Genomic DNA, 13,875 nt, shown 5'->3' with positions numbered 1-13,875 from the left:
TCTCTATAACTACCTGAAAGGAGGTTGTAGTGAGCTGGGGGTCGGCCTCTTCTCTCGTGTGACTAGTGATAGGACTAGAAGGAATGGCTTCAAGCTGCGCCGTGGTAGTTTCAGGCTGGACGTTAGGAAATACTACTTCTCTGAAAGGGTGGTCAGGCACTGGAATGGGCTGCCCAGAGAGGTGGTGGAGTCACCGAGCCTGGTGGTGTTCAAAGAGCATTTGGATGTTATGTTGAGGGACATGGTTTAGCGAGAACCATTGGTGAAGGGCGAACGAATGGTTGGACTGGATGATCCTGCGGGTCTTTTCCAACCGTAGCGATTCTATGATTCTATGATCTCTATTACTGTTTGTCAACCTCTGAACATGACTGAAATCCAAAGTTCAAGAAAGGAGTTTACACGGCGTCCGAATGAAACTCTTGTCACCTGGTTGCTTCGCTGTTGGGATGGCGGGGCCAGTAACTTGTATCTAGATGTTAATGAAGCCTGCCAACTAGGAGACATTGCCAGAGACAAATCTATTGACAGGGGAATTAGTAGATGTTTGGATGGAGCTGCAATCCTCTGGGAATGAATGTTAATATCTGTGAGGGAAAGGTATTCCTACAAAGACAGTCTGAGGCCTGTGGTGAAAACGTGGGATACAATTGAAAAAGGAATCCAGTATTTGAGGGAAATAGCCATGGTGGAAATGTTGTTGACCCTAATTTTGCTCCTAATGATCAATGCCAAAACCATGATCCGAAGAGAGTGAGGACAACACATGACATATGGCAGAAACTTACAAGAGCAGCACCAGAAAGATACACCCCCACACTAGTAGCAACATTCCACAGCTACGAGGACCAACAGAGAAGACCCCTAGTTTTCGAATTGATTCTTACACTCCAAAACTATGAACATCTACCCCCATCTCACGCATTCATTTCAGCCATCTCACAAGTAGCAAACAGTCTGGATGAAGTGCAAGAGCAAATGTCTCTATTGATTAATCGTGATGAACCCAAAGTAGTATCAGAAACATTTGACGAAGATCAGGATAAGCAAAGGGGCCTAATGAAAGAACTGATCAAACTAATGAAAATCCAATTAATTAAAAGTGATGGACCCTCCTCCTCACCTGTATCATCAAAAATCCCAGCTATTAAAGGCAAATGCTTTCCTGCTCAAGCAAGGAACAACAGAAGGACTGCATCGCGTATTGCCTTGTGGTGTTACCACCGTGACCATGGAGAAGACATGAGGAAGTGGCATGATAAAGCTACTCCTGCACTGCGAGCATGGGTGAGAGAATTACAAATCAGATCAACCAGCGGTGTAGCTGCTCCAGTTAGCACAGGTAACAAACAGAGGGGCCCTGCCCTTAGTCGGAGGGAAAAAGTGATAATAGTTTATTGGGCTGTGTGGATTCGATGGCCTGGCACATCAGAACCACAGAAATATAAGGCACTGGTGGATACTGGTGCACAGTGACCTCTAATGTCCTCGAATCGTGAAGGGACAGAATCAATCCATATTTCTGGAGTGACTGGGGGTTCTCAAGAACTGACTGTGTTGGAGGCCAAAATAAGCCTCACTAGCAAAGACTGGCAAAAACACCCTATTGTGACTGGCCCAGGGTCTCCATGCATACTTGGTATCGATTGCCTCAGAAGGGGGCATTTCAAGGATCCCAAGGGGTATCGATGGGCCTTTGGAATAGCTGCTGTAGATACAGACAACATTAAGCAGCTGTCTGTTTTGCCTGGCCTGTCAGAAGATTCGTCTGTTGTGGGGTTGCTGTGAGTAAAAGAGCAGCAGGTACCAATTGCCACAAAAGCAGTGCACAGACGGCAGTATTGCACCAACAGGGATTCCTTGCTCCCCATTCATAAGTTGATTCGTCAGCTAGAGAGTCAAGGAGTGATCAGCAGAACCCATACACCTTTTAACAGCCCCATATGGCCAGTGCGTAAAGCCAGTGGAGAATGGAGGCTGATGGTAGACTACCGCGGCCTGAATGAAGTCACACCCCCGCTGAGTGCGGCAGTGCCGGACATGCTAGAACTCCAATATGAACTGGAGTCAAAAGCAGCCAAGTGGTATGCTACCTCTGACATTGCTAATGTCTTCTTTTCCATTCCTCTGGCCACAGAGTGCAGGCCGCAATTTGCCTTCACCTGGAGGGGCGTTCAGTACACCTGGAACCGTTTGCCCCAGGGGTGGAAACACAGCCCAACCATTTGCCATGGGTTAATCCCAACTGTATTGGAACAGGGCAGTGCTCCTGAGCACCTGCAATACATGGATGATATTGTCGTGTGGGGCAATATAGCAAGGGAAGGTTTTGAGAAAGGGGAGCAAATAATCGAGATCCTTCTGCAAACTGGCTTTGCTATTAAGTGAAGCAAAGTGAAAGGACCGGCCCAGGAGATTCAGTTCCGAGGTATAAAGGGACAAGATGGGTGCCGTCACATCCCAGCAGATGTGATTGACAAAATCACTGCCATGTCTACGCCCACTAATAAGAAAGAGACACAATCTTTTCTGGGCTTGGTGGGCTTTTGGAGAACACATGTTTCAAACGACACCCTCATTGCAAGCCCCCTTTATCGGGTGACGAGGATGAAGAATGATTTTACGTGGGGTCCTGAACAGCAGCAGGCTTTTGAGCAAATCAGACAGGACATAGCCCGTGCCGTGGCCCTGGGGCCAGTACGGATGGGACAGGATGTAAAGAACATCCTCTACACTGCTACTGGAGAGAAAGGACCCACCTGGAGTTTGTGGCAAAGAACCTCAGGAGAGATCCGAGGTCGACCCCTGGGATTCTGGAGTCGAGCATACAGGGGGTCTGAAGAGTGCTACACCCCAACTGAGAACAAAATCTTAGCCGCGTATGAGGGGGTTCGAGCTGCTTCCAAAGTAGTCGGTACTGAAACGGAACTCCTTCTGGCACCTCGACTGAAGGTGCTGAACTGGATGTTTAGAGGAAAGGTTCCCTCCACCCATCATGCGGCTGATGCCACTCGGAGCAAGTGGATTGCACTGATTACACAACGAGCTCGAATGGGGAACCTCAGTCGTCCAGGAATCTTAGAGGTGATCATGGACTGGCCTGAAGGCAAAAAGTTTGGAACATCGCCAGGAGAAGAGGTATCACAAGCTAAAGAGGCGCCACCATACAATGAACTACCAGAAAATGAGAAGAAATATGCCCTGTTCACAGATGGATCGTGTTGTATTGTGGGGAAGCATTGCAGATGGGAAGCTGCTGTGTGGAGCCCCACACGACAAGTTGCAGAGGCCACTGAAGGTAAAGGAGAATCAAGTCAGTTCACAGAGGTAAAGGCTCTCCAACTGGCCTTGGATGTTGCTGAATGGGAGAGGTGGCCAATGCTTTTTCTTTATACTGACTCATGGATGGTGGCAAATGCCTTATGGAGATGGTTACTGCAGTGGGAACAAAATAACTGGCAAGGGAGGGGTAAACCTGATTGGGCTGCTGAACTGTGGAAAGACATTGCTGCCTGAATAAAGAATATGGTGGTAAAGGTGCGTCACATAGATGCTCATATGCCCAAGGGTCGGGCTACTGAAGAAAAGAAAAATAACCATCAGGTAGATCGAGCTGCCAGAATTGAGGTGGCTCAAATAGACTTGGACTGGCAGAACAAGGGTGAATTATTTCTAGCTCGGTGGGCCCATGAGACTTTGGGGCATCAAGGAAGAGATGCAACATACAAGTGGGCTAGAGACCGAGGGGTGGACTTAACTATGGACGCTATTGCACAAGTTATTCATGACTGTGAAACATGTGCCATAATTAAACAAGCCAAGAGGCTGAAACCTCTCGGGGAGGAAAGGCGATGGCAGAAGTATAAATATGGGGAAGCGTGGCAGGCTGACTATATCACCTTGCCACGATCTTGCAATGGTAAGCGTTATGTGCTCACCATGGTGGAAGCGACCACTGGGTGGCTTGAAACATATGCAGTACCCCATGCTAACGTCAGAAACACCATATTAGGTCTGGAGAAACATGTCCTGTGGTGACATGGCACCCCAGAAAAAATTGAATCAGATAATGGGACTCATTTCAAAAATTCTCTTATAAATACTTGGGCCAAAGAACATGGCATTGAATGGATTTATCATATTCCCTATCATGCACCAGCTTCTGATAAAATTGAACGATAGAATGAGTTGTTAAAAACTATGCTGAAAGCAATGGGTGGTGGAACATTTAAGCACTGGGAGAAGCATCTAGCAGAAGCCACCTGGTTGGTCAACACTAGAGGATCTATCAATCATGATGGTCCTACCCAATCCAGCTCCCTACATACTGTAGAGGGAGAGAAGGTCCCTGTAGTACATGTTAAGAGCACGTTGGGATAAAAAGCCTCTGGAAAGGGCAGACCTCTCCGTGGAACTGTTTTTGCCCAGGGACCTGGCTCCACTTGGTGGGTGATGCAGAAAGATGGGGATGTTCAATGAGTACCACAAGGGAATTTGATGTTGGGGGAGTGCAGTCAGTAGTTCTATGTATATATATTAAGCATGATATAATGATGTAGAATAAGGGGTGGAATGTCATAGTGTTGTAATTTTGATATTGGTATTCCACATCATAACATCATGGACAAAAGAGAAGAAGAACTACATACTCCAGAGGACCTCACGGTCAGAGAAGATACGTCATCTGGTTGCGCACAGTCTTTCGCTTTCAATTGCTGCCAGGGAGAGGAGTGGGTGTGCTTCCAAGCCATGCGCCTTCATCAAGTAGGGCTTTCGGTTTCGGAAACTCTCTCTTTTTCTCTGTCTCTTATTTTATTTGGTTTATTATCCTTACTTTCAATTAGATTGTATTATATCGTGTCATCCTGCATTCCGATATCATAGTTAGTAAAATAAGTTCTCCTTCTTAGACCATTGCCGCTGCTCTGGTTTTTTTTTTTTTTTTTCGGAAAGCCAGGGGGCCCACGAGCCTACTGCCCTCCTGTCACAGGCTCAGATTTATCTAGATAACTCCATGACACCACCCCCGAAGGGACAGAGGAAAATACTGCTTGCACACCCTCTCCTTCAACCATTTGCCTTAAACTCCTGAAATCCTTTTTGACAGCTCACAGGCTTCCCTTGGCAATTTCATCATTGCCTACCTGAACTATCAATAGTGGGTAGTAGTCAGAGGAGTGAACCAGATCTGGGAGTTTTTGGTGATGTCCCTGACGCGGGCCCTGGGGAGGCAGCACACATCCCTATCGGTTGGGTCAGGTATGCAAATGGGGCCCTCTGTTTCCCTGAGAAGGGAATTCTCCCGGATAAGTTGGCAGCCTATGGCTTGGACAGGTATGTACTTTGCTGGGTAAAAAACTGTCTGGATGGGCAAGCCCAGAGGGCATTGGTGAATGGAGGTCAATCCATCTGGCAACCAGTCATTAGTGGTGTTCTTCAGGGGTTGGTATTGGGGCTGACCCTGTTTAATATCTTTATTGATGATCTGCACGAGGGGACTGAATGCACCCTCAGTAAGTTAGTAGATGGCACTAAGTTGAGAGGAAGTGTTCATCTGCCTGAGAGTAGGAAGGCTCTACAGAAAGATCTGGATAGGCTTGATTAATTGGTTGAGGCCAACTGTATGAGTTTCAACAAGACCAAATGCTAGGTCCAGCACTTTGGCCACAATAACTCTATGCATCGTTACAGGCTTAGGGCAGAGTGGTTGGCAAGTTGCACAAAGGAAAAGGATCTGGGGGTATTAGTCAACAGCCAGTTGAACATGAGCCAGCAATGTGCTTACGTGGTCAAGAAGGCCAATGGCATCCTGGCTTGTGTGAAAAATAGTATTGCCAGTAGGAACAGGGAGTTGGTCATCTCTATGTACTCAGCACTGCTAAGGTCGTACCTTGAGTACTGTATTGAGTTTTGGACCTCTCACTGCAAGAAATATATTGAGGCACTGGAGCGTGTCCAAAGAAGGGGAACAAAGCTGGAGAAGGGTTTGGAACACAAGTCTTATGAGGAGTGGCTGAGGGAACTGGGATTATGTCCTCTGGAGAAGAAAAGGCTTAGGGAAGACCTTCTAGCTCTCTACAACTACCTGAAAGGAGGTTGTAGCAAGATAGGAGTTGGCCTCCTTTCCCAGCTAACTAGTGATAGGAAGAGAGGTAAAGGCCTTAAGTTGTACCAGGGGGAGGTTCAGTTTGGATATTAGGAATTTTTTTTTCTCAGGAGTGATAAGTCACTGAAACAGGCTGCCCGGGGAGGTGGTGGAGTCACCATTCCTGGAGGTTTTCAAGAAAAGGGTAGATGTGGCACTGAGGGATGTGGTTTAGAGGGCATGGTGGTGGTGAGTTGACGGTTGGACTAGATGATCATAGTGGTCTTTTTCAACCTTACCGATTCAATGATTCTAAGCATTTGTGCTCTACAGATTCCCTGTTCCCAATTAAACTTCAGATAGCAGTATAGAATCAAGTCTAGGTGGCTTTTCTGTTTGTTTATTTTTTTAATAAGTTTAAATAGTAATTGATAGAGTTGCATTCTCTATAGCTTACTTTTGCAAACCTTTGATCTCCTTAAAGGACAGCTTGAATTTTTCTGATGCATGCCTTTTAATAGTCAAATTTACAAATCTGTATTCTAGCTGCAAGGACTTCATTCAGAGATTTAGTTCTAACAGTCATAGAAGTCCAGCTCAGAAAAGCTTATCTATATTGAGATCCCCAGCAATTTGAAGATCCACATCCAAGTAATTTTTTTTCTAAAATACAACCAATACAGACATAAATTAGGCAATAAATGTGTAGCCAATAAACTGAACACTATTTTCCGGCAATCCAACCCTTCTTCCTAGGCTCAACCTCATTCCTACATTACCAAACATTCTATCTCTGTGACTGTTCAGCCTGGAGAAGAGATGGCTTTAGGGAGATCTGATAGCAGCCTTTCAGTATCTAAAAGGGGGGCTATAAGAATGAAGGGGACAGACTCTTTAGCAGGGCCTGCTGTGGCAAGACAAGGGGAAATGGTTTCAAACTAGAAGAGGAGACTCAGACTGGATATAAGGAATCAGTTTTTTTACAAAAAGGGTGGTGAGGCACTGGAACAGGTTGCCCAGAGATGTGGTAGAAGCCCAATCCCTGGACACATACGAAGTTCAGGCTGGACCTGCTCTGGGCAACCTGATCAAGATGTGGATGTCCCTGCTCATTGCAGGGCAGTTGGACTAGGAGACAAAGGACCCTAGGTTTAAGGACACCCTTCTGAGAGCGTAACGGCTCTCCATCTCCCAGCAGAAGAAGTCAAGCAGGGGAGGCAGGTGACCATCATGGCTGTGCAAGGACCTGCAGCTTAAACTGAGGGAAAAGGGGGAAATGTACAGAAGGTGGAAGCAGGGTTGTGTGTCCTGGGAGGAATACAGGGCTGTTGTCCGTGAGTGTAGAGATAGGATTAGGAAAGCCAAGGCACAGATGGAGCTGAACTTGTCAAGGGATGTGAAAATAACACGAAGGGGTTCTACAGGTACATAAGCAGGAGGAGATGGGCCAAGGAGAGTGTTCCCCCTCTGATGAAAGGTAACGGTGAGCTGGCTTCCTCAGACATAGAAAAAGCTGAGGTACTCAGTGAGTGCTTTGCCTCAGTCTTCAGGGGTGGTCAGGCTTCCCGTGTCTGCCAGGACCACGAGCCTCTAGGTGAGGGTGTGGGTAGTAGTTTCTGTCCCACTGTAACGGTGGAACCAGTTTGAGTCCTGCTCATGAAACTGAATGTGTATAAGTCCATGGGGCCGGATGATATCCATCCCAGGGTCCTGAAAGAGATGGCTGATGTGGTTGCCGAGCCGTTCTCCATCATATTTGAAAATTCATGGCTGTCTGGTAAAGTCTCTGGTGACTGGAAAAAGGGAAACATTACTCCCATTTTTAAGAAAGGGAGAAAGGAGGATCCGGGGAACTACAGGCCAGTGAGCCTCACCGATGTGCCTGGGAAGATCATGGAGCAGATCCTCCTAGAAGCTATGTTAAGTCACATACAGGATAAAGAGGTGATTCGAGACAGCCAGCATGGCTTCACCAAGGGCAGATCTTGCCTGACCAATCTGGTGGCCTTCTATGATGGACTGACGGCTTTGGTGGACAGGGGAAGGGTGATGGATGTCATCTACCTGGACTCTGACAAAAGCCTTTGACATGGTCCCTCACCACATCCTTCTCTCTAAATTGGAGAGGTGTGGATTTGATGGATGGGCTGTTCAGTGGATTAGGAACTGGCTGGCTGGACACAGCCAAAGGGTTGTGATTAATGGTTCTGTGTCAGGATGGAGGCCGGTCACAAGCGGTGTCCCTCAGGGGTCGGTCTTGGGACCAGTGCTCTTCACCATCTTCATCAACGACATAGACAATGGCACTGAGTGCACCCTCAGCAAGTTTGCAGATGACACCAAGCTGAGCGGTGCAGTCGATACGTTGGAAGGAAGGGAAGCCATCTAGAAGGGACCTGGACAGGCTGGAGAAGTGGTCCCCTGAAAACCTAATGAGGTTCAATAAGGCCAAGTGCAGGGTGCTGTACTTGGGTCGGGGCAATCCCAGGTATTTATACAAACTGGGGGAAGATCTCCTTGAGAGCAGCCCTGCAGAGAAGGACTTGGGGGTCCTGGTGGACGAGAATCTGGACGTGAGCCATCAGTGTGCGCTTGCAGCCCGGAAGGCCAACTATGTTCTGGGCTGCATCAAAAAAGGGGTGGCCAGCAGGGAGAGGGAGGTGATTTTGCCCCTATACTCAGCTCTTGTGAGGCCCCATCTGGAGCACTGCATCCAGGCCTGGGGCCCCCAATACAGGAAGGACATGGAGCTCTTGGAGTGGGTCCAGAGGAGGGCCCCTAAGATGATCAGAGGGCTGGAGCACCTCTCCCATGAGGAAAGGTTGAGGGTACTAGGCTTGTTTAGCTTGGAGTAGAGAAGGCTCCGGGGAGACCTTATTGTAGCCTTCCAGTACTTGAAGGGAGCGTATAAACAGGAGGAGCAACAGCTGTTTACAAGGGTGGAGAGTGATAGTACAAGCGGGAATGGTTTTAAACTGGGACAGGGGAGGTTTAGGTTGGATATTAGGAAGAAGTTTTTCACACAGAGGGTGGTGACGTACTGGAACAGGGTGGCCAAGGAGGTTGTGGATGCCCCATTCCTGGAGGCATTCAAGGCCAGGCTGGATGTGTCTGTGGGCAGCCTGGTCTAGTGGTTGGTGACCCTGCACATAGCAGGGGGGTTAAAACTCCATGATCATTGTGGTCCTTTTCAACCCAGGCCATTCTATGGTTCTATGACCTTTAAGGGTCCCGTCCAACTCAAACAATTGTATGATCTCTATTGCTGAGTGTCACAAGGGGAGCGTAGAATAGGGGAGTCTGGTTAGTTCATAACTAGTCTCCATGCTCCTTCCTCACACTTCTCCTGCAAGAGCTTTTCTACATAGGCAGCAGTTCATATCAGAAGCCAGCTCCATTGAGGATTTCTCCACACGCACTAAGGAAATATCCCTGCTCCTCTACAGTCCCCGCTTAGTGGCCTCTTGTTCCTGCACAGGGGGCCTATTCTGACATGGTTCCCCTACTCCCCAGGAAAATACCTACTGTTTATGTCTACTCTTTCCCTGTTTCCCAACGAACTTCTGATTCACAACATGACAATTTCTCACCACAAAGCTGTTGTGGTTTTATGATTTTTTGTTATTGGTATTCCACATCATAACATCATGTAGTACACTGGGAGTTAGAGTTAATGCTGCAGTTTCGTGGATTGTTGACAGTTCTGTTTACCTGTCTCAGAAGAGAAAAAAAATATACTACAGCTCCCAGAAGACTTCACTGTTCCATTTCTATCTTTTGGTCAGTGGGAAAGATGAAAACTGACTGAAATTCACAAGACTTTCTCTCTTTGCTCCCTGGAAGATCAGAGTAAGAACCTCAATTTTCAGAAACTCTCATTTGTTTGATTTATTAGCTTCAATCTCAATTAACTTGTCTTTCTTCTATTATAATTATTAAATTAATTTTCCTCCTCAGATTGTTGCCATGTTTTTTTTCCCCTTTTGTTCCCCTTCCCCCCCCTTTTTGAGCTGGTGGGCCTGCTGTCCCCATCATGGATACAGATCTAGAGGTAAGACACTGTGACAAAGGGAATTGCCAAGAGACCCTAATAAAAATTAAGTTTACAACTCTATCAAAAACTTTAGAGCTCTGAGACACATGAATTCCACATTCTCCATCATTTATCTTGTCAAATACATCCTTTTCCATCACAACACCAATTCTGACAAGAACTTGATAACTGAACCAACCCCTTTTTGTAACTTCAAGAACAAGACATTTTTACAAGAACAGGCAACAGAGATAAAATTTACTGATATGGCTGAAGCTCGCTTTTCTCCTGTACCTTATCTTTCCAAAAACAACTTCCATCAACTTGCAGCCACAGATCCTATATCAACGTAACTTATTCTAACCCTGTAACTAATTTAAAATTAACATGTTCACTTTTAAATGAGGAATAAAATCATAAAGAAAACTCAAAACAAATCACTTTTCTATACAAATCTCTCCAAGTACAACTGCTAGTGCAGCTTTATATCTCAGCAGTTTTGATAGATTTTCTTTTAATATATTTCAAGATGTTTATGTCAACAGTGTAACAACAGAAAAACACTTTTAAGATATTAGAGGATAACTATTTCCATTTCTAAAGAAAACACACTTCCCATTATTTCCATACTTTGATTTTTGCTGAATATAAAGACAAAAAAATATATTTTCTCCTTCTTTCCCTACAAATAAAACCTAATATCAACTAGGGAAAAAAAAAAAAAAGCAAAAAAAAAAATCTCAAAAATACAAGAGGTGCTTCTAAAGTAGTGCCTCCTATTTTATTATGTTGGCCCACACAGTCACAGGCAGATGTTGGTGGTATGGCAGTAGAGATTGAACCCTCCCAACAATATTCCATTACATTTTGTTGCTGTGCAGCAGATGGCAGCAGGGGTGCAGCCTGACAAAATAGTGTTTGACATGGAAGTGCGTATGAAGCGAATGTGTGTAATTGAATTCCTCCATGTGAAAAAATGGTACCCATTGACATTCATCAACACTTGCTGAATGTTGATGGAGACCAAACAGTGGATGTCAAGACAGTGAGGCAGTGGGCAATGCTTTTCAGCAGTGATGACAGCAACGTGAAAGACAAGCCAGATTCCAGATGGCCATGCACAGCTGTCAAACCAGAAAATGAAAACTGTCTCAATCAGTTCATCCCTATGAATCGGCTAATAGTGATGACTATGTTGAAAAATAGTGTTTTATAGCTAAGAATTTTCTATATCGAATAGTGTTACTGTGCTCTTTGTTATAGTTTCCATGGAAATAAATAGGAGGTATTACTTTCAAAGCGACCTACATATAATCTCTATCAGAAACAAACTTTAAAAAGTATTTTGATAATTCTCTTCCTTTATTAAAGCATCACTCCAAGACTGAAATATTTTTAACAAGTACTACCATTTAACAGCATTTCAGAGATTTATAAGAGTTAACACTGAACAATCAGAGAATACAACACCACTTTTGTAGCTTGATTCATAGCAATCTAACAAGTCTGCATCATACTACAATACTTTAAATTGCATACCATTGATATCTATCAGAACAGCAATTTACAAAGTACTTTCTTCAATAAAACCACACCAATAAACTTTGTTATTAACCCTTATTTTACTGAATGTTGTTAGCATTTGCCTCATTATCTACAAATGACGCAGATAATCCAACAACTCTCCCTCTTTAGGAAAAAATAAAAAGTATCATAAAAGAACCAAGAGGACTTGGTACCTTTACTACAGAAGTGTTAGCAGATTCAGGCAAAACTGGTCTTCAATATGCGAACACTCACACTAACAATATGCAAAGATCTATCATGTTCTATTTTGGCATCAAGCTACCAACCCACTATCTAGAAATCAGTATTATTAATCACTAACATAGTTTTTCTAGTGCACTGTTTTCAAAACATTAAGATTAAAGATGTCTCCATTCCTTTTAAAAGGATTATTTTCATAGCTCTACAGATAATCTAAATCATGTATGGAGGCAGGTATTAAATTTAGTTCCTAACAGAAAAAAAATTAACCTTTCAAGAAACTTTCAATTTTTCCTCCATACTTCTCACGGCTTTTTTTTTTCCTCCTGATTAATCTTTAACTATCCACAAAAAGTCATAAGAATACAGAGGAATAAGAGCAAACAGAAATATATGTACGATTAACTATCTTAATGTTACAAAAGCTGCTACTATACTACTACATCAACATGTATCTTCTTTTAAAATACAAAAGATTACTTCTCAACCTGCCAAAGCCATCAAAATACACATAAACAAAGCCTTGAGAATCGTGCAATTTCTTTTTCTCCCAATACCACAGCCAATTGTATGCATGAGTTCTTTCTCCACCTGCCATGCAAACTATACTAACAAAGACTTCAAGACAATCCACTTCCCCTAAATGTCATGCCACCTTCTTTGCATTGCCTCCCCTCAAGCACTACCTTCCTTGCATCTCATGCACCACAGTCCTTTCTCCACTTCCCTACCCTAAGAAACTTGGAGATACTTTCTTCACAGGGAGCATATCATGCCAAGCCTGCCACCTCTTTCCCTCCTGCACCCCTTCTCCCTTCACACTGTGATATTCATAACTCACAGGATGTCAGCAAGCCACCTCAACACACACCTCCCACTCTCATACACCTTGAACTTTCCTTCTCTCCTCCCAAAAACAAATTCCCTTAGGGACATCCTTCAAACAGTGCAGTAAGGGAAGTGAAAATAAACTGTTCTCCTGTTTCTTCTCCTCTATTTTCTGCCTCGGACACGCTTCTTGTCCAGACAGAGGCAAGGTCCAAACCACAAACTAGTGAGAAGTGACAGAGAGCAGAGACCTGTCTTAAGCTGCAGCAAGCTCCTCAACCTCAGTGAGCACGGATCCAGCGTGCGCACTTATTGGCGACAGAAAAGGGACTCGGGGCCTACCCGTAATGGATACGGCCACCGCCTCTCCTCCCATGACACTGCAAAGTGGGGCCTGGTCATCGCCTTCCTCCTCCCACCATGGCCACTTTCCGCGACTGATTCCACAGGCCCCGCGCTGTGACGGCGGCGCCGCCATGTTGACCGACCTCACACGGCAACATACCAAACCCTAACGCCGTGCGGAGCTCAAGGATACTTTCTTTCTTTCTTTCTCTCTTTCTCTCTTTCTCTCCTTTTTCCCTGCCGCCAACCACCCCCACCCTTAGATCTCTCACCTTCATGTCGGGACATCCTAGTTTCGAGGCTGCAGCCCAGGCCTATCCCCAGGCTTCCACCGGACTGTTCAGGCGTCGCTCCAGCTTAGGTCCCTCCCTCCTTACACACTGAGCCCCTGTCGTGAAGCAAATAAACAATTGAAATGAGAAAGAAGGCAAAGAGGAGTCTGTTCCGACAGCCTCAGCTTGCTTCACTGTAGCTCCCTCCCTCGGGGGAAGGGGGGGGAGGAGGAGGAGGAGGAGGAGGTGGAAGGGGTGGATCTACCAACAGCGATTTTTCAGGCACCGCGATACAGAGAATCTTAGGCCCTGCCGGATCCTAGCTATGCCTTCCGCTTCCGCCGCTGTAATCCACACACCCCTTTGTTTTTCTTCCTGTGAGTGGAGGGGAAGAATGGATTGGATGGGGGAGGGGTGGAAGGGAGAATGAAGGAGGGGGTGGGGAGAGTAGGGAAGAGGGGTAGGGGGAGGGAGGGAGAAGGAGGCAGAGGGAGGGATAGAAGGGAAGAGGGGCGAGTAAGGGAAGGGATAAAGGAAGAGGGGCT

At 45.5% G+C, this 13,875-nt stretch overlaps 1 protein-coding gene across 4 annotated transcripts in view; it reads right to left on the bottom strand.

Annotated features, from left to right (window-relative positions):
- Nucleotides 1-13,673, bottom strand: part of LOC431003 (E3 ubiquitin-protein ligase KCMF1-like) — a 102,698-nt gene extending 89,025 nt beyond the window's left edge. For 2 of the 4 annotated variants that reach the window (XR_003072116.3, XM_025144585.3), the window contains exon 1: nucleotides 13,331-13,541. Coding sequence is in view for 3 of the 4 variants with exons in the window: in XM_025144585.3 (XP_025000353.1) it covers nucleotides 13,331-13,346 (16 nt within the window). In the remaining variant the exon portion in view is untranslated. Of the gene's footprint in view, nucleotides 1-13,330; nucleotides 13,542-13,595 lie in introns of those variants that run through there. The other 2 variants (XM_025144583.3, XM_025144584.3) reach the window with 2 other exon arrangements.
- Nucleotides 13,674-13,875: the final 202 nt, after the last annotated feature.

The sequence above is a fragment of the Gallus gallus genome, chromosome W, assembly GCF_016699485.2.
Source record: "Gallus gallus isolate bGalGal1 chromosome W, bGalGal1.mat.broiler.GRCg7b, whole genome shotgun sequence".
NCBI classification, from domain to species: Eukaryota; Metazoa; Chordata; class Aves; order Galliformes; family Phasianidae; genus Gallus; species Gallus gallus.
The sequence above is the reverse complement of the archived record's forward strand: the minus strand, read 5'-3'. Positions and strand labels throughout refer to the sequence as shown.